The sequence below is a fragment of the Acanthochromis polyacanthus genome, chromosome 22 (genome assembly GCF_021347895.1).
Source record: "Acanthochromis polyacanthus isolate Apoly-LR-REF ecotype Palm Island chromosome 22, KAUST_Apoly_ChrSc, whole genome shotgun sequence".
NCBI classification, from domain to species: domain Eukaryota; kingdom Metazoa; phylum Chordata; class Actinopteri; family Pomacentridae; genus Acanthochromis; species Acanthochromis polyacanthus.
The window spans coordinates 2,909,887-2,933,599 of record NC_067134.1 but is presented as its reverse complement, the minus strand read 5'-3'; the positions used below and the strand labels follow the sequence as shown (position 1 = coordinate 2,933,599).

The 23,713-nt window shown below is 41.1% G+C and overlaps 2 protein-coding genes across 18 annotated transcripts in view; one reads left to right on the top strand and one right to left on the bottom strand.

Annotated features, from left to right (window-relative positions):
- The window catches only part of LOC127530226 (NACHT, LRR and PYD domains-containing protein 3-like), a 499,749-nt gene that overhangs the window by 243,820 nt on the left and 232,216 nt on the right, over positions 1-23,713 (bottom strand). For 13 of the 16 annotated variants that reach the window (XM_051942466.1, XM_051942464.1, XM_051942462.1 and 10 more), the window contains exons 3-4: positions 10,474-10,850; positions 58-630 (exon numbers count right to left, since the gene is read on the bottom strand). The gene's annotated coding sequence lies outside the window, so the exon portion shown is untranslated. Of the gene's footprint in view, positions 1-57; positions 631-10,473; positions 10,851-20,537; positions 21,687-23,713 lie in introns of those variants that run through there. The other 3 variants (XM_051942452.1, XM_051942455.1, XM_051942456.1) reach the window with 3 other exon arrangements.
- Positions 15,098-18,747, top strand: LOC110971301 (E3 SUMO-protein ligase ZBED1-like). Of its 2 annotated transcripts, XM_022221649.2 has the most exons (3): positions 15,098-15,902; positions 16,120-16,378; positions 16,787-18,747. In XM_022221649.2, exons 1-3 carry the CDS (start codon positions 15,715-15,717, stop codon positions 18,203-18,205), a joined length of 1,866 nt encoding a protein of 621 aa, XP_022077341.1. In that variant the 5' UTR covers positions 15,098-15,714; the 3' UTR covers positions 18,206-18,747. The 2 variants fall into 2 exon arrangements, with proteins under 2 accessions (XP_022077341.1, XP_051798704.1); XM_051942744.1 differs by lacking the exon at positions 15,098-15,902 and having other exon boundaries at positions 16,086-16,378.

Sequence of the window (23,713 nt, the reverse complement as noted above, 5' to 3'; positions counted from 1 at the left end):
CAACATTCAACCTTTTTCATGGTAAAGACCAACAAATGGACTGAGTCTAATTCAAACCTGACTGAAGGAGCAGCAGAGTCACAAACTGCAGCTTCTGATCAACACACTGCTTCCTCCAGCAGTCACAAACTGACTTTATTGAGGCCAGCCTGAGGCACACCTGAGCAATAATCCAGCTGTCTGATCAGCATCTGGATCTGCCACAGCTGTGAGAAGGATGGATTATCTGGACAGAGGAGAAGTTCTCACTAACACACATTTAGACACATCTGTGGACAATATTGGAGAGAAACAGACCTTTAGTGTTCATAGAAGAAGTCTGAGAAAAATGGAAGCAGAAACAAAAGTGTTGAGTTTCTGTTTTTGTTCAGAGTAAAATGGAGGCTGAACCATGAATCAGCTCTGAGGTCTGGACTACCAAGCAGGATCTGAGTTAATTGAGGAACTTCAGCTTTACTGTCGTGTCCTTTTATTTTCTCAACAAGAATTTCCTTCAGCTTGAATCATTTTATGTCTGAATCAAAGTAAACCAAAGTTCCACTCACTCAGCTTCTTCCTCTGCAGCTCTCTGCTATATGTGGACCAGGTCTGAGAGAAAATCCTCCTCTGTGTCTGCAGGCTGCCGTCACTCTGAGACACAAAGAGCAAAGATCAGCTGCTGCACCTTTAGATGACGTTAATATGAGACATGATGAAGCTGCAGCAGCTTCCTGGAAACAGCTGAGGACTAAGAAAGCTCCTCCTCTCTGACCACAGCCTCACTCTGGCCTTAATTTCTACACATTCACATGTTGATGAAAGAGCTGATCACATCATCATCTCAACCACTTTTATTGGGAAGAAAATTCAACAACTTCACTCTGATGTTGTGGAGAAAAGTGACACTCTGTCCAACCATCAACTGGCTCCTGATGATTAAACTACAGCTCCTGATCTGATATTTCATTGTTTTCCATCATCTGAAGGATTATTTATCAGTAATAAAGTTGTTGTTCCACATCTCACAGATGTTTTGTTGGAACAGATCAAAGTGCTCATCATGTTTCTGGTGGATTGTGGAACATTAACGATGTCCAGATGTTATCAGCAGCTGCTTTTAGAGACTGAATCTGATTGGATTTGGCTTGTTTATAAAGTTGTGTATAATATTTAGTTTGTCAGACATCCATGATGTGCAGGTGAAGAAGAAACATCCACTGACACTGACTTACTTCATAATAGGTTTATTCAAAGGAAGTCCAGCATGGATCAGACAGAGACTCTCCGGAAGGATTCAGCCAATAGGAACCTTGTAAACTAACATTCTGAGTTCACTTTTATAGGTTTATGGTTTATTGTAAAACCTCAACCTATGATCTTGTGTTGGTGACAGAACCCTCTGATAAAACAACAGTCCAGTGTTCAAGGCCTGAAATAAGAGCAGCTCTCAGCAATAAAGTATCTGTACATCATTAACACGTCTCAGCTCATTAATGAGTAAACCAGCTCTGATGGCTCTGAGCTTCTATACGTGATAGAATCCACAGTAAAAATGGCGTGGGTCCATAGTGCAGCTGTTGGTCCAAATCCATGATAGTGAACAGTAATGAACCTGGAATGGTCCAAAGAGAGGATCAGAGAACACCAAGATACCAAATTAAAGTGTTTAGACGGTCACCTCAAGGACTGAGCACTGGAACAAAGACAATAGGATGCCTTCTGACAAGGTTTCAGCATTCATTCATTCACAATGTTAAAGCGCTGATGAGATTTGAAAGTTAAGGCCTGAACAGACGATACTTGGAAGTAAAAAGCTGAAGGTCTGATCAGCAGGACCCCTTTGATGGTTGGATGGAGTTTCATTAGTTTACAGAACATCAGAGTGAACTTATTGAATGTTTGTGTTTCTTCTGTTTGTGTTTTTGCAGCACATTTAGAACTAAAGTATTTATGTTTAAAAAGTTCCACAGAGCACCTTAAAGACTGAATGTTCCAGGAAGGAAAACGCTACAAGAAGAGATTTTTAACTTTCCTCTAAGAAAAACATTCTCTATTATTTTATTCCTCCACTTTCATGACTAAACATCCATTAATGGTCAGGATTAAAGCCTTTAAATGGCTCGATTTGACCTGGAGACACTGCTGGGGCTTTTACCAAATCATTTTAAAATGAAATATTTTGACCTGCTAGAAGGTAAATGGACATTCCTAAAACACCAACATTTTCTGCTCATTTAAATACAGGAAAATGCTGTGAAAGATTACAGTTAAACAATCAAGACAAAAAATGGTAAAAATGAGAAACAGACCAAAAACTACAGAATGAGATTGAAACAATTAGGACATAAAAGTCTATAAAGGAGGCACAGAATGGGGGGGGGGGGGGGGGGGGGGGGGACAAATAACAAAAAAATGAGATAAACCGAGAGCAAAACTACAGTAAAAAAAAAAGACTGAAAATGACAGAAACTGAAATAATTAGGACATAAAATAATACAAAGGAGACATGAAATGTCAAAACTGAGACAAGAGGGAAAAAAATGATGAAAATTTGAAAAATAAGACACAAAACATACACACACAAAACCAAAAAAATAAGACAAATGGTGACTCAAAATGGCAAAAAAATTCACAGATTAAAGACACAAAATGAGACAAATTAAGTCACAAAATGATTAAAAAAAAACAAAAAACAGAACAAATGAAGGCAGTAAATGGTGGTATAAATGAAGGCATGCAGAGGTCAGACAGAGAAAGTCTCTGGTCCAGCTGCTCCTCATGGATCAATATTACTTTACAGAACAGAATATTTCTGTTACGGCGGATGCTGGAGGCTCAATAGCAGGAAATCAGAGAGGAGAAACAGTTACCATTCAGAAAGCTTTTATTCACAACTCAGGGAAAATACAAGAACTGGAACCAGAACCAACTATCTGAACCGGGCTAATCCTCAAGAAAAGTGAACCTAGGAGCCTCTAGAGGCAGGAGGAGGAATAACCAAGACAAAAGTCAGAACTACTGTTAACCTGCTGTTGGTAAGACCAAGGCAGGAAAACAACAGAACTAGGGAAATCTAAACTAACCAGAAATCTGATCAACCAGTAACTGCACAGAAACCCCAAAACTCTAAGCTATTAAAGCCTGAAGGTAGGGAGCTGATGGAACAGGTCATAGAATGGAAAAGCGTAACTTCGTTCTGGTGTCACTATGACTGAGAACCTTACTGACTCTAGGAGGGGGAACCATAGATATACATAGAAAGGCTAGATGGCTGAAGGGACTTTCGCCGGCGTCGTCACCGGTCGGCCATCTTACTTAGGGGGACTGTTCCGGAGTGCTCTATAGTAGTGGATGGAAGGTGAGCGACCTACACAAACAAAAATACACTTAACTTGCTGAATTCTTAACGGATTTACAAACGGTTTGGTTTATTAAAACCCTTAATAACATGGCTATGATTTGGGCCGCGCAGACCTGTTGAAATGGCAGTTTTTCTTTTCGAAAATCGCTGCATATTTGTGTGTTTGTTACAGCTATTTGCAAGGCTGCAATCTGGGAGTTTCAATTATTATATAGGTTTCCGTGATACCAACAATAATTTTGTGACAACAACATATTTTGTCTAAATGACAATTTGTGTGGATGCAGTTGGGCATTAGCTAGCAAAGAAACAAGAGGTTGTGAATGAGACATGTGAGCCACTTGGACTATTACAAAGTAACCTGGACTTAATTCTATACAGGTGGGAAAGACATAATTACTCCTTCGTTTTAACATGATTGCCAAGCTGTTTCATTAGTGAAATATATCCTAGATTTAGATTCATTGTGATACAGTAACTGGCTGGCTTTGTGTTGGCAATAATACCCCCCTACAGTGCAAGATGCCACACTTTTGTGCAGCATATGGATGCTCAAATGAACGTTCCTTCTAAACAAGAGCCTGTGGAATCACCTTTCACTTGCAGAGAAATGACTTGAGGGACATATTTAGGAAAATTGTTACTAACTTAGTGGATTTGTACTTGTATAATACAAGTTATTTTGACCCTGACGTTTTAGAAATGTTTCTACCATTTGTTTACATCATAATCATTGAATATTTCTTTTTCACATTTCTTTTAACATGTTACTGTTTGTAGCAAACCCATTTCGTTTTATGCATGCTATGTCTCATTTTGTCCACCAGATGGCAGCTTGTTGTTTGTGAGTTATCTTTAGAAAATTAAAGTTTCATTCAAAATGCATTTTTTGTGACATAATCTTCACATATGCTGAGTTTTATTATATGGGTTTTGTTAAGAAATGCAATTTTACCTGCTTTATGTGTACATTTCTGGTGTTTTTGGAGTTAATGGTTCAGTTTTATATTGCTATGATTTTATTTTGAAAACTATCGTTTGCTTCCTGTCTGCATTGTTTTGCCGGGAATCACAGTCGCTTCTCTACGAATGAATGAGCTAACGTAAAGCCATAAAAGTTCAAGCTAAACTACGGTACAAGGCATCAAACATTGAGTGCATATGTTTTGCAACCCCCCGAAGAGGCACAAGGTTAGTGTGTGTATGCGTTATGTTTATGATTGTAATGTTGTAGATGATAGATGTGTAGGAAAACTGTGCTCGCCGCCTGCTCACTTGTTAGCAAACTTATAGCATTGCTAAGTTTAAGAGCGCACTGTGATTCAACATAGAAGAGTTGTGAGACTGAAATGTGATTGCTTTGTTTCTCTTTATTTTGTCAGTTCTCACGTTGGTTCACGGAATTGCTTGTGAAAAGGCAATAAATTTAAAACCATCAGTCGTGTCTCTTACCATCTTTCGGAGGGTATGCTACAGTGAGAACTTCACCCAGCAAGGGACCAGTGACTTTACAACATACATCACGCCGCCTGCGAGCTTCACTATAGAACGGCAAGGCACGGATCAGCGCAGCAGCGTCGCATGGTGAAGTGATGGTTGGTAAGGAATACAACTATTGTCAAAATGGATGCCTTAAAGAAACGGATAAATAAACTACAAGCAGAAATTGAAGAAAATGGAGGATTACTGAATCAAGGAGATGAGGAAGGCTCCTCAAGACAGGAATTAAAGGAGCAAATTGAAATCAAAAGAAAACAACTAGTTGATCTTCAAAATGAAATGGATGGTGCAGAGGAATTAAAGACATTACGTCATTCAGAACGCAAAAGTGTACCCACAGAGAAATTTCTTGCTTATCAAAACGAAGAACAAAGTAAAAGGAGAAAGAGGCTGCTTAGTCTTTATGAACAATGGAAACTGCAAATAAGATCAACCAGAGAAAATTTAAAGAAAAATGCATCAGATATGGAACTGGCTAAAATGGCAGACAAAATTGAAAGTGGAAAAGATGACATCATGAAAGTGTACAATGAAATAAGACAAGGTGCCACACCATCCACAGATCTAAGACGCAAAATAGATGCTTGTGAAGCAGTCACCAAAGACATTATGAAAATAATCAATGAACGCTTATCCGGAATAGATGAAGACTTCGATGCAGAGCGTGAAAGGTGCAAACTTCGTGAGCTGCATTCTCATGACTACGCCCACTCCATATATGGGACAGCTTCTCAGTCTGCTGACAGTCAATTCTCTGAATCAGTCATAGCCGCAAAGAGGGCTGAAGCAGTCGCAGATCTTGCTGCAAAGGAGGCTCAATGCAAACTAATGGAGGAAGAAAGAAAACAGAAGGAAAAAATAAGGATGATGGAATCTGAATTGGAGCGTTTGCAAGCAGAAAGGGACATGGAAGTAGCACGCGTCAGACTAGAAAGTTATGACAGAGAAATCAGACAGGAAATTGACAGTCAGCCTTCACAGCAACCAGACAGAAGATACAAGCAGGACTTTGCCATTCCTTCAGTGCATCACCAAGCCCCTTCCATTGTCCCACCAAGTCCCTCCCCTGACATCTCCTCACTAGCCCAAGCTATCCAAGACAGTATAACAATTAACAGACTACCCATGCCGACGCCAACAGTGTTTAGCGGAGACCCCATCCACTACATTGAATGGAAAGCTTCATTCATATCATTGATAGACAGAAAAGGCATCTCATCAGCTGACAAACTTTATTATTTAAAGAAATATGTCTGTGGCCCTGCTCACAAATGCATTGAAGGCACCTTTTATCGAAACGATGATGAAGCATACAGAGATGCATGGATTAAGCTTAACCAACGTTACGGACAGCCATTTGTCATCCAGAGGGCCTTCAGGGACAAGCTGTCAAAGTGGCCAAAGGTGCAGACAAAGAACGCTGAAGGGTTGAGGGTCTTTTCTGATTTCCTAAATGCCTGTCTCCAAGCCATGCCTCATGTGAAAGGTTTAGAAATATTGAATGACTGTGAAGAAAACCAAAAGCTCACACAGAAAGTTCCAGATTGGCTAGCAGCATGTTGGAACCGTCAGGTCTCAATGGCACTCATGGAAGGCGAAGACTTTCCCACCTTCGAAAATTTTGCCACTTTTGTGTCTGTAGAAGCAGAAATAGCATGTAATCCAATCACTTCCTTGCATGCTTTACACTCATCAAGCTCATCCTATGTCAAAAGGAGCACAAATGAAACAAAAGGAAGCAAAGTAAGCGTCTTCAACACTCAAACAAACACAAACATTGAAAGTTTAAGACCAAACAGTGGAAAGGAAAAGCCTCCATGCATGTGGTGTAAAGATGACAGGCATCAACTCTCCAAGTGCACAAATTTCAAAGAAGCTTCCCTTGAGGAACGACGAACATTCATTAAAGACAACAAAATGTGCTATGGATGTGTGAAACCAGGTCACAGTGCTAAAGAATGTCGTCATCGTCACACATGTGAGCTGTGTAAAGGGAGGCATCCCACCTGTTTACATGACGAGAATTACAAAAGACATGAAGACAAAGACAAACCTGCAATCATGGAGAGAAAGAAACCAGCTGCTAATGTGAACACAACTTTAAACTGTGAAAACGAGATTGTGACTGCTAGCCCACTCTGTGTCACTAAAGAAGATCAGTCATGCAGTACGTCCATGATTGTCCCTGTGTGGATCTCCACTGCTACAGAGCCATCCAAAGAGCAACTCATTTACGCACTGCTGGACACCCAGAGCGACAGCACCTTCATCGAGAAAGAAGTAAGTGATCAATTACAACCGAACACTTTTCCTGTACAACTGAAACTCAATACTATGTTGGGAGAGAGCATGATAATGAAAAGTGAAAGAGTAGAAGGACTCCGTGTCAGAGGCTATAACTCAGGTGTTTACGTCAACCTTCCACCCTCTTACACAAAAGACTGCATTCCCCTGAATCGCAATCACATACCTACCCATCAAACAGCAAAACAATGGCCTCACCTAGCAGCAATCGCAGATCAGATGCCACCTCTCCTGAGCTGCGATGTGGGACTTCTCATCGGCTATAACTGTCCCAGAGCCATAAAACCCAAATGATTGATGGAATGGACAATGAGCCCTACGCCGTCCTTACTGATTTGGGGTGGAGCATTGTTGGCTGCTCTACACCTGGCCTTAGTGAAAGACCATCTAGTCTGTGTCACAGAGTTACATTAAAAGAACTGCCCTCAGTAACACCAATGGATGTGATAAGTGTACTGGAGTCAGACTTTAAAGACACAAAAGGAGATGACAAAGCTGTCTCACAAGAGGATCTCATGTTCCTGAGCAGACTCAAAGATGGCATAAGGAAAAACGCCCAGGGACACTATGAGATGCCTTTTCCTTTTAGACAACGGCCAGCTCTACCTGACAACAAAAGGCTCGCTGAAATCAAACTTCGTCATCTACGGCGAAAGTTCAGCAGAGATGAGAAATACAAAAAGGATTACATAACTTTCATGAAAGAAATCATACAGAGGGGTGACGTGGAAGAGGTGTCTACAGATGGAGCTGAAGGTGAACAGTGGTATATTCCACATCATGGCATATATCACCCCCAGAAGCCTGACAAACTGCGTGTTGTATTTGACTGCTCTGCTAAATACTGTGACACAAGCCTAAATGAACATCTGCTCCCAGGGCCAGACATGATCAATAACCTGACAGGCATCCTCATACGGTTCAGACAGCACCCTATTGCCCTTCTATGTGACATAGAGAAAATGTACCACCAATTTCATGTTCAGGAGGAAGACCGCAACTACCTCCGGTTCCTCTGGTGGAAGGATGGTGATACTACCACACAACCTCTGGAGTATCATATGAAAGTGCACCTTTTCGGAGCAGTGTCATCTCCTGGGTGTGCGAATTATGGATTTAAATATTTAGCTAAAGAACACAGCCACTCTCATCCAGCAGGAGCACAATTTGTTGCAAAAGACTTCTATGTGGACGACGGGGTGACAAGTACTGACAGCGTGGAAAAGGCTGTTCAGTTGGCACAAGAAGCAAGAGAGATATGCAGCAAAGGTGGTCTCCGTCTCCACAAATTCGCATCAAATAACCATGCTGTGTTGCAGAGCCTTCCCCCCTCAGAGTGCGCAGCAGAGACAAAGACAAAAGATTTAACCTTCAATGACTCAGTGGAGCGAGCTTTAGGAATCCAGTGGAGCATAAAGGAGGACAGCTTCAGATTCAACAGCACCTTAAAGGACCAACCAGCCACACGTAGAGGCATATTATCAACTGTTGCTTCCATTTATGATCCCCTTGGCTTTCTCGCACCATACGTCCTCAATGGGAAGAGAATTCTTCAAGAAATGTGCAACCAAGGCATTGGCTGGGATGAACCTCTGCCAGAAAGGCTCAAACCACGGTGGGAGAGTTGGCAATGTGACTTCATGAATCTGCAAAAAGTAAAGATACCTCGCTGTTACTTACCTGCTAACTTTGGACAGGTCATTGAAGCTGAGTTGCATCACTTCTCAGATGCGAGCACCAGCGGATATGGACAACGCTCTTATCTTAGAGTCAAAAACGAGAAGGGACAGATTCACTGCTCACTGGTGATAGGAAAGGCCCGTGTTTCCCCTACCAAAGTGACTACAATACCACGGCTCGAATTAACCGCAGCAGTGGTTTCAGTCTCCATCAGCAACATGCTCAGAGAAGAATTGAGAATTGATGATGTGAAAGAACACTTTTGGACAGATTCAAAGGTGGTGTTAGGCTACATAAATAACGATGCTCGGAGATTTCACACCTTTGTTGCCAACCGGGTCCAAAAGATTCGCCACTGCACAAACCCACAGCAATGGCACCATGTCCCTACGGATGAGAATCCAGCAGATGGAGCATCTCGAGGTAAAACTGTCAATGAACTACTTACCTCCAACTGGTTCACCGGCCCAAGATTTCTGTGGGAAAAGGAGATATCCACAGTAAGTGATGCAGTACCAGATGTATCTATCGGGGACCCAGAAGTCAAAAAGGCGCAAGTCCTGCAGACTAAAACCACAGAAATAAAAAGTCTTGTTGATCGACTTTCCAAGTTCTCATCATGGTCCCGAGCTATCAGGGCTGTAGCCCGTCTGCTTCGGCGAGCTAAAAGGGTCACATCACACACTCCTTCTACAGTGAGTGAAAGAGAAAGTGCTGAGCTTGTCATAATTCGGAATCTGCAAAGACAAACTTATGAAGAGGAAATCAAGCTGTTAAGCAAAGGTAATCAACTACAGCGTCACAACAAATTACACCACCTTGATGTTTTTCTCAACACAGACGGGCTTCTCAAGGTGGGAGGACGACTCCGCCATTCATCACTCTCTGACTTGTTCAAGCATCCAACTGTCATCCCTAAAGAGCATCATGTGACAAAGTTAATAGTAGCTCACTGCCATGAAAAGACAAAACATCAAGGAAAGGGATTCACAATCAATGAAATCAGAGCCAGTGGATACTGGATTCCTGGAATGAGCAGAGTAGTAGGGTCATACATCCATCAGTGTGTAATGTGCCGTAAACTCAGGAGAGCCACAGAGGTTCAAAGAATGAGTGACTTACCTGTAGAACGCGTCGAGCCCTCCCCTCCTTTCACATATTGTGGAATGGATTGCTTCGGCCCATTCATAACCACACAAGGAAGGAAACAGCATAAGCGATACGTTCTGCTTTTCACTTGCTTTTGCTCACGAGCCATTCACATTGAGATGTTAGAGGACCTGTCCACTGACACCTTCATCAATGCCCTGCGATGCTTCATTTCTCTTCGAGGTGCAGTGCGTCAGATTCACTGACGCACTGCTTTATTTCCCCGAAGAGGCACAAGGTTAGTGTGTGTATGCGTTATGTTTATGATTGTAATGTTGTAGATGATAGATATGTAGAAAAACTGTGCTAGCTGCCTGCTCAAGTGTTAGCAAACTTATAGCATTGCTAAGTTTAAGAGCGCACTGTGTTTCAATATAGAAGAGTTGTGAGACTGAAATGCGATTGCTTTGTTTCTCTTTATTTTGTCAGTTCTCACGTTGGTTCACTGAATTGCTTGTGAAAAAGCAATAAATTTAAAAACCATCAGTCGAGTCTCTCACCATCTTTCGGAGGGTATGCTACACTGATCACAGCTGAATGGTTTAACTCCACTGTGAATAAGTTGATGATTTGCTAGAGTAATCTTCTGAGTAAAAGTCTTTCCACACTGATCAGAGCTGAATGGTTTAACTCCACTGTGCATGAGTTGATGATTTGCTGGATTACTCTTCCGCATAAAAGCCTTTCCACAATGATCACAGCTGAATGGTTTTTCCACAGTGCGAATACGTTTGTGAATTCTTAGCTTTGTTGCTGTGATAAAAGTCTTGCCACATTCATCACAATTGAGCGATTCATCTCTTTTTGCTGTTGTTGCCGAACCATCCTTATCCTCCTCAGAGGTCCGACATCTCACTCCATTGCTGTGTTTACATTTCTGTAGCAAAAGACAAAGATAAAAACAGAGGCAGTGATGGAAGAGCAATCATGAAAAAAAATTTAACTGAAAAATCTCAATTCCATGTAGTTGGACACGAGGCTCAAACAAGATCAAGAATCTGCAGACATGCTAGCAGCTTTGTCATTACAAACCTAGAAATGTGTCAACAGCACACTCACAATGTCAACAAAACTATTTTCACAGGCCGATAGTTTTCAGCTTTCTGCACGGTAGTTTTAGAATATTGGGTAGTAAAATCTTTCCATCACCGTGAAAAACAGAGCAGAGCTGGGACTGATGGGATTGTACCACCAGGATCTCTTGATCCCCAGACTTTCCGTTAAGTTACATTACTGGAGAAATGTACAATATGAAAAGCATACAACATCAATGTCCAGATTTAGGTCTTAATGGCAGCAGGGTCAATTCAGACCACCAACACTTTCTAGTTTCTCCTAGGGGATCAGATGTTGATACCAGTCCAGAAAAGATCTGTAATTCTGCCACGGAATTCTGGATTTGACCCGAACGACCCGGGAAATTTGTTGTGCAGCAGTTACACAAGCGTTCATCATCAAACAACAAAAGCAACAAAACAGTTAAAGGAATAGCAACGATTAAAGGAAATGTTTTAAAAATGTAAAAAAAACCAAACAAACAGTAAAACAATTATGAGCAAAATAAAAGCCATTTAAAGAAAAATCAAACAAAACATAAGGTAGACAGGGACATCAGCAGCAATCTTGGTCATTTAGTCAGACGTAGTAAAAGTTTTCAATAAACGGCCACCGATGTAATCAGGTAGAGGACTTTTCTTTGGACTGCACTGTTTGAGACACCAGATTACATTGCCCACATCAAGAAAGGGATTCTGTGGAGAGGCTGACATTAGACAGTTTTTAGTCTCAGCATGTTTAGCCCTAAAATCATGGGAGTCAAACCTGACATAAAAACTGTTTAGACTTTGAGCCAGCTCTAAATCAGAATTATAACCACTGAGCTGAACTCTCTCATTGACACATTAATTAGTCCCAGTGATCAGATTCATGCCATCCCAGACTGATCTGAGGTTGTTCATTTTGAGCTGACACTCAAGTTTGTCTTTGTATTGTCTTTTGTGGGTCCTGATCTCCTACTTTATTTCCTTCTGTCGGTTTTACAGATTTAGTGTATTTCCTTCTCTGAAGACTGTTTTCTTTCTGTACAGTAGGTCTTTAAGCTTCTTAGAAAGCCATGGCTTAGTGTTTGGATGTAGTTTAACAGTTTTATCAGGAATAACACTGGTTTCACAGTCTGAACCAGCTGCTCACAACATCAGTCGGTTCATCAATATCAGCTGAGGACTCCTTAAACACGTCCCAGTCAGTAACCTCCAGACATCCCTGCAGAGTGTGACAAACTTTCACTCTGATGTTCTGCACTTTGCCTTGCTTCAGTACAGTGGTAGACAGGGATAAGGAGGATGCAGTTGTGGTCAGAGGAACCCCGAGGAGGGAGGGGGATGGACTTAGAAGCACCTTTCACATTGTTTTAACTAGGGATGGGAATTTCGACTAATTTCCGAACCGACTAGTCGCTAATTTTATTGGCGACTAGTCGGTTCGGAAAATGTGCAATTTAACCCTTTAAGCGCCAAATTTGCAATATTGCGACAAGCAACATTGTTGAACATAACAAGCCATAGCTTCAAATATACTGCCTCGTGTGCCTCATGTACTGTACACCAGGAGATGGCGGACATCTGGAACTTCAATCTGAGCATCAGTTGTGGGCGTGTTTTCATTCAAAGTTTTGGAGTTTACAGAGTTTGAAAACCGAGGAGAGGAGACTCGCCGTCGGAGCGTATCAGAGCGCAAGACGGCACATTTTAGAGTGAGAAAACTCACCGTACCGAGAGGTCTGCTCAACAATGACAAAGTCCTTTGTCAAGTAATGGCTTACTCATATTCTGAAGAGGAATATTCACCCTCTGATGAAGATGTTCAGTCGTTCACTGAGACAGAAAGTGCTGCTGCGTCTGTGCGTAACGGCAGCGAGTCAGTGCGCCATGACAGTCCACGAGCAGCACATACTGGAGCCGATGCTTTGCTTCAGGGTGGCAGGAAGGGACGTGGTGGGTGTAGCTGGAGTGGTCAAAACACCGCTAATGATGAGGGGGATAGCGGGGGTTGAAAAAAGAGACAAGCATATGCTACTGGCAGGATCAACCAGGTAGCCCATATGGGATGAGTGTAGGGCTGGGCGATAAATCGAATTAATTCGATTAATTCGCATTTTAAAACCTGACGATATGAAAATTTGCGAAATCGTAAAATCGAGGCGAGCTTAAATATCTAACAATACAGATTCTTCTTCTGCCTTTCACGACTTGTGCACTGGCGTTTGCTTCCGCCTCTCATCTCCTTCCTCCAAAACACTCACACCCCCGTCATGGCGGACAGAACAGCAGACGAAGAGTTGGTCGCGAGAAAAGGGCCTCATGTTACATCGATTATATCGAAGTGGTTTGGCTTTGACAAGACTGACACAGAGCAAACTACAGTCATGTGCAAGGTTTGCAAAAGTACTGTGAAAACGAAGAGTAGCAGCACAACTAACCTCTTTCAGCACCTCCGGCAGAGGCATCCTAAAGAATGGGAGAAGTGCCCGCAGCTACGGGAGTGTGGCATAGGGTTGCCACCTGTTCCTTAAAATACGGATTCGTCCTTTATTTGACTATTGTAGCGTCCTGTATTGATTCAGCACGGAACGCTAATTGTTCCGTATTGTCATAAATGTCCCACACACGTCTGTCACACATGCATCAAAACTGCATAATAAACAAAATAAAACACACGAAATATTAAGGGCAGCCAGTTTCATCTTCCTTAGACCTATGTAGCGAGGACCCGATGCAAGGTCCAGCAGGTCTGTTTGCCACTTCTGCCGCGGGTTTCCTGGTTGCAGACGCTGCTGCTCCCGCATGTTTAAAAAATGTCTACACACGAAACTCTACCACGTCCAAAGAAGCAAAAACGTTTTCAAAAGCACAGGTGTGAGTGGGAAGACTGGACCCCATGGCAATAGGTACAGGGCAAACTGTGTTTTCTGTTGCTCATAGACTAGCTGTAAGGCAGCATCAGGAGACCAACATGTAAGAAACATGAGAACAGAGAGAACCCAACCAGCAGGTCACAGTTTATCATCATCTAATCATCTCCTGAAGTCCCTTTTGGTAAGAGACATCAGTACATGGTTGTGAATTTACCAGAGGATGATTATAGTCTGACTAATGTGGCCGTAGACTCTACAGTATTTTTGTGACTCAATAAATGCCTAAGTTGTTTAATAGTATTTTAAATGCTTTTTATTTTTTTAAATGTAATTTCTTTAATAGCCTATATGTGATCAATAAATGGCCTTTGCCTATCTAAAGAAAAACTCACTCAGAACTCTGATATGTTAACGGTACTAAATAAATAAATCAGTAAATACATTCATACACACATAAATAAGTTCATACATTCATTGTATTAAGAAAATATTTAGATGGGAAAAATATCTGTAGAGAATTTCTTTGTCCAGTATTCTGCATTCAGTTTGTGCAGAATCCAGTATTACACACTGGTTGGTCATTACATTTTATTAGTATGGTTTCACTGTTTAAAATGATGCCACATCTTTTTAGACAGAACCTGTGATCATAAAACAATACAAAACTCTTAGTTTTGTGTTAATAAAGCACTTAAAGCTTTAAGTATGACTAAATGCTTTTTTCAAAATTAAATATATCACTCCTTGGGTGGTTGTGGCCCCACGTTTGGTAAAGTTGGAAAGATATTCACAGATTCAGACTTCCAGCATCAATAACTCATTAGATATAGGTTGTCAAAACATAAACGATGTCTCTTTCCCATCGTTGTAAGGCAGATGTTGTGCTACAAGCCCAGTTTTATCAAAAGTAGCTGTCTTTCAAGTTGCAGAAATAACAGTGGTGTCTATGAGCAGCCGGCTGTGAACAGGGACCGCCTGCAAATTGCAAAACTGCTGCAACAGCGAACAGAGACATAAATATTCAATAACGTCACTCTGATACACTGTTGTGTCAACAGAATCACTGCAGCCTTCAATTGGCTCCAGTTGACACCAGTGTTATTCCTGCACCTTGATAGACAGCTACTTTGATAAAACTGGGCTTGTAGCATATTGTCTGCCTTACAACGATGGGAAAGAGGCATTGTTTATGTTTTAACAATGTATGTAACAAAAATCGATTAAAATCGTAATCGTCCAAGATGACAAAAAAAAAGAAAATCGAGATTTTATTTTTTGGCCATATCGCCCAGCCCTAGACGAGCGTGCGGCGCACGCCCGAGCGTAGAGTTGCATGGCGGTGCCCGGTCGGGACCGGGGGTGAACGGACAGGCGGTGTAGGTTTGGAGAAATGAACGTGTCATTCCTCATAGATATATACAAACACTAGATGGCTCATGAGCGCTGTCAGCCTATGGGGAGCGACGTCGCCACATGGCGGCCATCTTGGGACAGGGCTGCTCGATCACTCATAACATTAAAGTCAATGGAGCATGGATTTTAAAATCACTGTAGATTGCTCAATTTTCAACTGATTTTACAACAGCTTGGTTTTAGGGCTGCCACGATTAGTCGACTAGTCACGATTATGTCGACTATTAAAATCGTCGACAACTAATTTAATAGTCGACGCTTCGTCTTTTTTTAAATCACTGTTTTTCTCTCAAAACTGCTGCGGCATCTTCCACTGCCGCGTCTGCCTTTCTGTCCTTGACACACATGCGCACTAGGGGTAATCGGGATCAGCCGCGATGTCACCGGAAATTTATACCTGACTGGCTATGGTATCATGGCAACCCGGCGGCAACGGAACTCTAAAGTGTGGGAGCATTTTAAGCAAACACAAGACAAAAGTGTGCAATGCAATATCTGCAAGACAGAGCTTTCCTTTCACGGCAGCACAAGTGCGATGCACGAGCACCTGAAAAGGAAGCACGTTTTGGCTTGTGACAACGATGAAGAGGGACCGTCGTCTCGGTAAGTTAACTGGCTAGTTAGCTGCTAATATTAGCGTAAACACAGAGCTAGCTTACTACTTACTGATAAAGCTGTAAACGTTAACAGTAGCGATGACGATTTGTTTCATTAGCCGCCCTTAGCACACATATTTCATGTGCTTTCTCTAACGTTATGACAGTGATGTGTTTGAATAGGAAATGTAGTAACGCTAATGTTTTCTAACGTTATGTTTCAGTGCTAAAAAAGTACGTTCTTCTTCAATGGACGGATTTGTTACAAAGCTAGCTACATGCACACCTCAGCAAGCAAATGTTCTGACTGAGTCCATACTGAACATGTTGGTGACGGACATGAGACCCCTGTCGATGGTGGAGGATGAAGGGTTTAAGGAGATGATTAAACAATTCAACCCGGATTATCACAACAACTACCTACCAGGCAGATCCCACTTCACCGCATTGATGGAGAAGAAATATCATGCAACCTTTGAGAAGGTCAGTCTCTCTTTCTCTCTCAGTTTCAATTTGATTGATTGGCATGAATGTATTAAAACAATATTGCAATAATAGCACAGTAAAATAAAGAAATGATTTAATAAACAAGCACCATTCAAATACATAAGAATTAAAAGCTCTTAGATCACTCACTCACTCACAATAGCAATTTAAGAATTCATAATGGTTAAAGCATGCAATGTAATTTTTTGTTTTTGTTTTCTTTGACTTATATGTTTAATATTTATTATTTAACCTACTTAACTGTATATGATAACTGAATTATTGAACTGGCAAATAAATTTAAAGCTTAATGCATAAGCTGACAAATATTGTTAATAATGAAAACAAATACTGTGTATAATTTTCTTCATAATGCTTACTATTCTTTCAAATCATGTCTTTAAGGTAAAGGAGACCCTCAGGGGCGTCAACAGTTTCCTCACGCTGACTGCTGATGTGTGGACCAGTCGTGCAACAGAGGCTTACCTTGGAGTGTCTTGCCATTTCCTGAGTGAAGACTGGAAAATGAAGATGTTCAACCTTTCCACCATGCCTCTTGAGGAGAGGCATACTGGTGCAAATATATTGACATGGATGGAACAGGTTTTAGCAAAGTTTGACATCTTGCCCACCAAAATAAAAGCAGTAGTTCATGATAGTGGTTCCAATATGGTGGCAGCAATGCGACTGCTTGAAGAAAAACATGGATGGGCCTCCATCCGCTGTGCTGGACACACACTCCAGCTCGTAGTCAACACTGCTCTCAAAGAAACCACCATTAGCAGAGCACTCGGTGCTGCCAGGCAGCTTGTGGAGCACTTTAAGAGAAGCGAGCTGGCTAGTACAAAGTTAAAGATGAAGCAGGAGCAAATGAATGTTAAGCAAAATGCACTGATCCAGGATGTCAGTACAAGATGGAACAGTACATTCCACATGATTGAAAGACTCCTTGAACAGCGCTGGCCTCTCACTGCCACTCTGTCAGATCCCGAAGTAACTCCAAGGGGGAAACACTACTTCGACCTGAAGCCAGAGCAGTGGGAGCTGCTTGAAGAATTGAAGCAGGGGTTGGCACCTTTTGAGACTGCTACTGTTTACCTTAGTGCACAGCAGTACACAACCATTTCAGGTCTTCCACAGGTGGTCAAAGGGCTGACACGGGCTGTACACCAAAGCCAATTTGAGACAAACTCAGGAAAATCCTTCATTTCCAGTGCAGAAAAGGGGATAACACAGAGGTGGGGGAGTATTTGCACTATCTCAGGAGACAAAGAAAATCCAGTTCTTCTTGCAGCTGCCCTGGACCCGAGATACAGAAAGCTGAAGTTTTTGACTCCTGAAGATGGCATCAGACTGCAGGGGAGTATTGAAGTGCTTGCTGTCAAAGAAGCAAAAACGACTGGGACACAGGATGCAAAAGGGCCAATGCAGAGGGCCCATGGTTCAGGTAGAAAGAGTGCTCTGGAAACCCTTCTTCAGTCTGACACAGACAGTTTGAGTGAAAATGAGGATGGAGAATCTGAGGAGGACAGAAAGATCCAAGTTGTGATAAATGAAGTTCGGCTGTACTTCGGAGAGGCTTCACTTCCTAAAAACGAGGATCCACTGGAATGGTGGAGTGCAAATGAGGGGCGTTTCCCCACAATGTCAAAGCTTGCCAAATCATTTCTGTGCATCCCTGCAACCTCCACCCCATCGGAGCGGATTTTCTCTGCAGCAGGGAACATCTGCTCTCAAAAGAGAGCAAGCCTTTCTTCAGGACATGTAGAAATGCTAACTTTCCTGGCTATGAACAAGACCCTTGTGCAGTTTGGCATTATATAGAGTAACAGTATAGTAAAGTTGAATACTGTTGTGAGCACTGAGCACAAAACGCACTTTTGTTACATTTGAGTCAGTGAGACCAAAACTTTAATAATTCCTTAGTTACAAGTGCCTACCTCATTGTTGCTATGTTTGATGCCAAAGACAAATTAAGGAAAGAAAAGGCCTAAAAAATAAATATAAAGTTTTTTTTTTGTGTTGTTTAGGCAAGTGCCTTTTCCTTATTTTACTCAGGTGTTTGCACTTTATGCTACACAGTTAAACAACTGTTTGTTGCTACAAGCATATTTTATTAAAGGTTTATTGAACTGTTATCTTAATTGTCTTTATTTTTAGTTGGCATGTATCTTAAACACTTCAAGCTGAAAGCTAATTATGGTTATATAAGAGCAGCTTCATGCTGGTGCGATAAGTTGTATGTTTTACTTTGAATTTACGTATCATCCGATTAGTCGACTAATCGATAAGATAATCGGTGACTAGTCGACTATCAAAATAATCGTTTGTGGCAGCCCTACTTGGTTTGTTATAAACGTCAGAGATGTACTTGTTTTACTGCTTACATAAGAATAATTAAAACCACTGAATTCATATAAAACTTATATTAAGTAGATGGGTAATAAAGAAATAGCTATACACAGAGAGATATACTGTCAATCTTTAATATTTACAATATTCAAATAGACAAAATAAAAGTAAAAAAATAACGCTAAAATGAAAAAATAATGACTTTTGAACAAAAAAATAATAAATAATGAATAAAGAAAAATAATAACAGGGTTCCCACTCTTTTCAATAAATCATTTTCCAGGATTTTTGCAGTGTCCCATAACCAACTGAAGTTACAACAATGGAGTGGGCAATTTTTAAATTCATCTCGCCTTCTTAAAAAAAACAAGATCAAAGGTTGATGACCAATATCTCTAACTAGCTGCACAGTATCATGTTAAGCTTTTGAATTTATTTCTAAATCTCAGGCATGAAAATTGTCTGCTAGCTGTCTTTTTAGTCAAAGGTTATTTAGTGTCTTACTATTCTTAATTTATGGTTTATACTTATATTGTAATCTTCACAATTTTATCCTGCTGGTTTGAGGACTGCAGCGAGGAGCTTCCACTTTTCTAAACTTCTGGCTGCCACTGCAAAAAAATAAAAAATGAACACAGATATCATCTTTTTCAGCATAAATGGATGTAAATGTAATTTTATTATTTAGCATTGCACTTCTTTATTACTATCAGCTTTCTAATGCACAGATAAAAACAAAGCTCAACCAAAATCAATGCACAACAAACAGAAATGTCTTTTCTTTCCATGAACCTGGTGCCTACATTACCCACAATGCATTTCAGCTGCAGGCTAACTAATCCAGGCATAGATGTATACAAACAATAAGTCTAAGGTCTCAATCAAAGTATCTTAACAAGCAAATAAATACAACCACAACCACAAAGAATGTAATTTTGCCTAAAGATTCGGTTCTCAAAAAACGTTGGTCTCAGGAAAACCTAATAATTGAAAATCAGATTGTGAGTAACACCATCTTCAATGTGAGTAGCCAGGCAGAAAAGACACACAACTATGCCGCATTTTTCAAAACGAAAGCTGCGATTTCGGAATTGAGCCCGAATCATAGCCACGTTAATAAGGTTTGTAATAAACTAAACCGTTTGTAAATCAATCAAGAATTGAGCAAGTTACGAGTGTTAAAGTGAGGAAATCATCCACCTTACCATTGACTACAGTACAGTGCGCCAGAGCAGTCCCCTGTCCTAAGATGGCCGCCAAGTGACGCCGCCGCTGACTCCGTCTTGAGACATCTAGGCTGAATCCCAAACCGCCCCCTACACACTCTCCCTCCACTACCGAGTTTCACTCCAAAAGAAGTCACACTCGCAGCTGTGGAGGGCGCCTATTACTGAAGGGGGAGGGTATAAATACGATCGGCAGGAATGGGACGCCCTGTTGCCTCACCGGAAAACGGAAGACGTCATCGCCATGGTAACAGAAAGACGCCTACTGTGCATGGCTGTAGCGCTGTGGCACAGGTTGCAACTAACAAGGATCGCTGCTGCTTCCAGAAGCCGAAAGCATCCCACTTTTTTCACTCACATGTTTTCCAATCCTATTATCTGGCATTTCAGATCCAACAAATGAATAAATGAATTCTGTCAGTTGTGTTCAAATTTTAAGGTGTCAGGGGGTGTACAATTAAATCAAACGTCAGCAGAGAAGATTTGTTTCTTTTGTTTTATCTTTTTACACCACTCTTTTTGTGATGTTCTGTCAGTGTGAAAAAGGCGTGGGAGAAATAAACACATGTGGAACTCACATCAATATGTTGTTTCCTCCTCCATTTTGACGTTGCACTTCCTGAAAAAGTTGTCCGGAGTGAGCATCGATGCAGACTCGCTATTTAAGGGCTGAACAGTCCACTCTCCCTCCGCACTATGCGGTTTGGGACGGCCCTTAATATGGAGGACCCTCCACGGCAACGCGCAAACAGAGGGGTAGTGTGTAGGGATAGTGTGTAGGGGGCGGTTTGGGATTCTTCTTCTTCTTCTCTCTTTTTAAATGGCGGGTCGCAAACAACTTAAGGTGCATACCGCCACCTACTGCACAAGAGTGTGTATCATCATTCAGTCATTTCTATTTACCTATTTATATCTTATTTAATAACCCTGTGTCCCTCAGGAACACAAGTAGCGCCCTCCTCCCTTTCCTTATCTCTTCCCCCTCTCCTTCTGTTCCCAACATTCCAACTAGACTCCACTTCCTACCCGACTCCTTAACTTTCCTCTCCAACATTTCCCTTTCCACTGCAAATTTCCTACACTGCATCACCACATGTTCCACGGTTTCTTTAACTCTGCATGTTTCACATAGATCATCTCCTCGTTTCCCTAACAGATACATGATATTGTTAAGCCCAGTGTGTCCTACTCGTAAACGTGAGATGACAATTTCTTCCCTCCTGCTCCTTTCTTCGTAGCTATTAACTTTCACTGATTTTTGAATTTTATGAAATCCCCTACCCTTCTTATCTTCATCCCACTTTTTCTGCCATTTTTCCAGTCCTTTCCTTTTAATTATTGTTTCCCCTTCTCCTCTGCCTAATTGAATATGCAGTGCTATTTCTCCCTTAAGTGATGCTTTGGCTAATTTGTCTGCCATCTCATTCCCTTTCACCCCCTCATGTGCTGGTACCCAACAAAACTGTACATCCACACCACCCCGATGTAGTCTAAATAGGCTATGCTGTATTTCCATTAGAAGATCTTCTCTGTCTGAATTAGTTGTCTGTATACTTTGTAAAGCTGCTGCAGAGTCAGTGCACACCACCACCCGTTCTGGTCTGACTTCCTCCACCCACTGCAAGCATATAATAATGGCCACCACCTCTGCTGTGTAAACTGATAACTGATTCGAAATTCTTTTAGATATACATATATTGAATTCTGGGATAAATATACCAACACCCACATATTCATGTTCATTTTTTGATCCATCTGTAAATATTTTAAGGTGGCTGTAATAATTTTGTCTCACATATGTATTTGCTTTTATCCCAGTTTCTGCCCTACACCATTCTCTTTTCTTTTCTAAAATGCTCATATCCACTTTTATTTCTGGGTACAACCATGGAGGAACATTACTTATTGGATTAGCTATTGCAAAATCCAAATTCTCCATGTTGAGCTGTTTCACCTTATTATTTATCTCCCATCCAAATCCTCTCCTTTTAAATGTGGAATACTCCCAGCACTGTTTTAATGTATTAGTCACGGGGTTCTCACCCCCATACCCTTTTAATTTTACCCAGTAACTTAATGCAAATATATCTCTTCTTATTTCCAGTGGTACTTCTCCTGCCTCTATTATGACTGCATTAGTTGGTGTTGTTTTAATGAGTCCTGTACAGATTCTCAAAGCCCTATATTGTAACCTGTCTATTCTTTTGAGAGTAGTTACTGCTGCCGCTCCATATATTATACAACCATAATCTATGGCCGACCTCATCAGTGCTTTATATATGTCCAGTAATGCTTGTTTGTCTGCTCCCCAATTACACCCAGCAACAGCTCGTAAAAGGTTTATTGATTTTTTACATTTTGCTTCTAAATGCTGAATATGAGTTTTCCATGTATATTTATTGTCCAGCCATAGACCGAGGTACTTAAACTCAGACACTTTCTGCAGAGGTTGCCCATACAACGTTAGATTTATATTATTAATCTCCCTTTTATTTGTTATTATCATGTAACAAGATTTACTGACTGAAAGTTTGAACCCCCATTCATATGACCACCTCTCCACCTCCTGAATCGCATTCATCACATTTTTGGTTACATGAGTCACATTTCTGCTTCTCATCCATATAGCACCATCATCTGCATAGAGGGCTGAATTAATATTCCAGTTTAGATTTGAAAAAATATCATTAATCATGATATTAAACAATAGTGGACTAATGACACTTCCCTGAGGAATACCATTTTCTACCTCAAGATCCTGAGACAGCGTTGTTCCTACTTTTACCTTAATTTTTCTGTCCGTTAAGAAATTTATTATCCAGTTATAAACTCTTCCACCAATACCCATTTGATTAAGTTTAATGAGCAGACCATCTCTCCACACTGAATCATATGCCTTCTCAATATCAAAAAAACAATAATCATAACCTCTTTCATTTTTAAAGTCTTTTCAATCTCATTACTCACTCTAACTAAGGCATCCATCTGCCTAATTCAATGAGGAAGAAGAAAGTAACTCAGTGTTTCTGCCGGAACTTCACAGTGTGACACCCGGCGGATGTAAACAAAGAAGCATGAGCAGAGTTTGCTTCACTGCTGTGTGGACTGAGCTATAAAACGGCTGTATTATAGTATGAATGAGAAATATCAGAGCGATAAAGTAACGATGTGTTCAGTTGAGTATCTGAGAGAGTTGATCAGCGACAGACTAGCTGCTGCTGCTGGAGAAATATTCTCAGAGTTTGAAAAAACCATCGTCCAGTACCAGGAGGAGATCGATCGTCAGCGCAGACTGCTGGATGTCATCTGGAAACCACACATCCCCTTACAACCCATAGGTGTGTATGTGTTTTGATGGTGAAGAATTCCACTTCTAGCATGTAGAACATCATGAAGTGTTCAGATGAACTGAGACACACTGTGAGGAAGAGAGAATGGGCTCATAATATGGAGTCTGTTAGTTGATGCTGTGTGGAGTTTTAAAAACGTGATCGTTGTGTTGATTGACCCTGGAAGCAAGAACCAAAGTTTCCTGTTCAGAGGTACTGGAAGTGTTTATCTGGACTACTCCACACTGACAGCAACTGCATTGTGTTATCAAACAGTTTAATAATAAAACTCTGACAGAGGACTCAGTCATTCCATCATTTCAGTCCAGAGACATAATTCCATGTATAGAGATCATTCATGATCTAAAGAAAGCGCACGCACAGAGTTAGAGAGTATAGAAGTAATGTGTTCAACTGCATTCCAC

Coding starts and splice junctions, on each gene's coding strand:
- LOC110971301 (XM_022221649.2), top strand. CDS start 15,715: ATGGCAACCCGGCGGCAACGGAACTCTAAAGTGTGGGAGCATTTTAAG. Junction 15,903..16,119: donor GAAGAGGGACCGTCGTCTCG/GTAAGTTAACTG, acceptor GTTATGTTTCAG/TGCTAAAAAAGTACGTTCTT. Junction 16,379..16,786: donor ATCATGCAACCTTTGAGAAG/GTCAGTCTCTCT, acceptor CATGTCTTTAAG/GTAAAGGAGACCCTCAGGGG.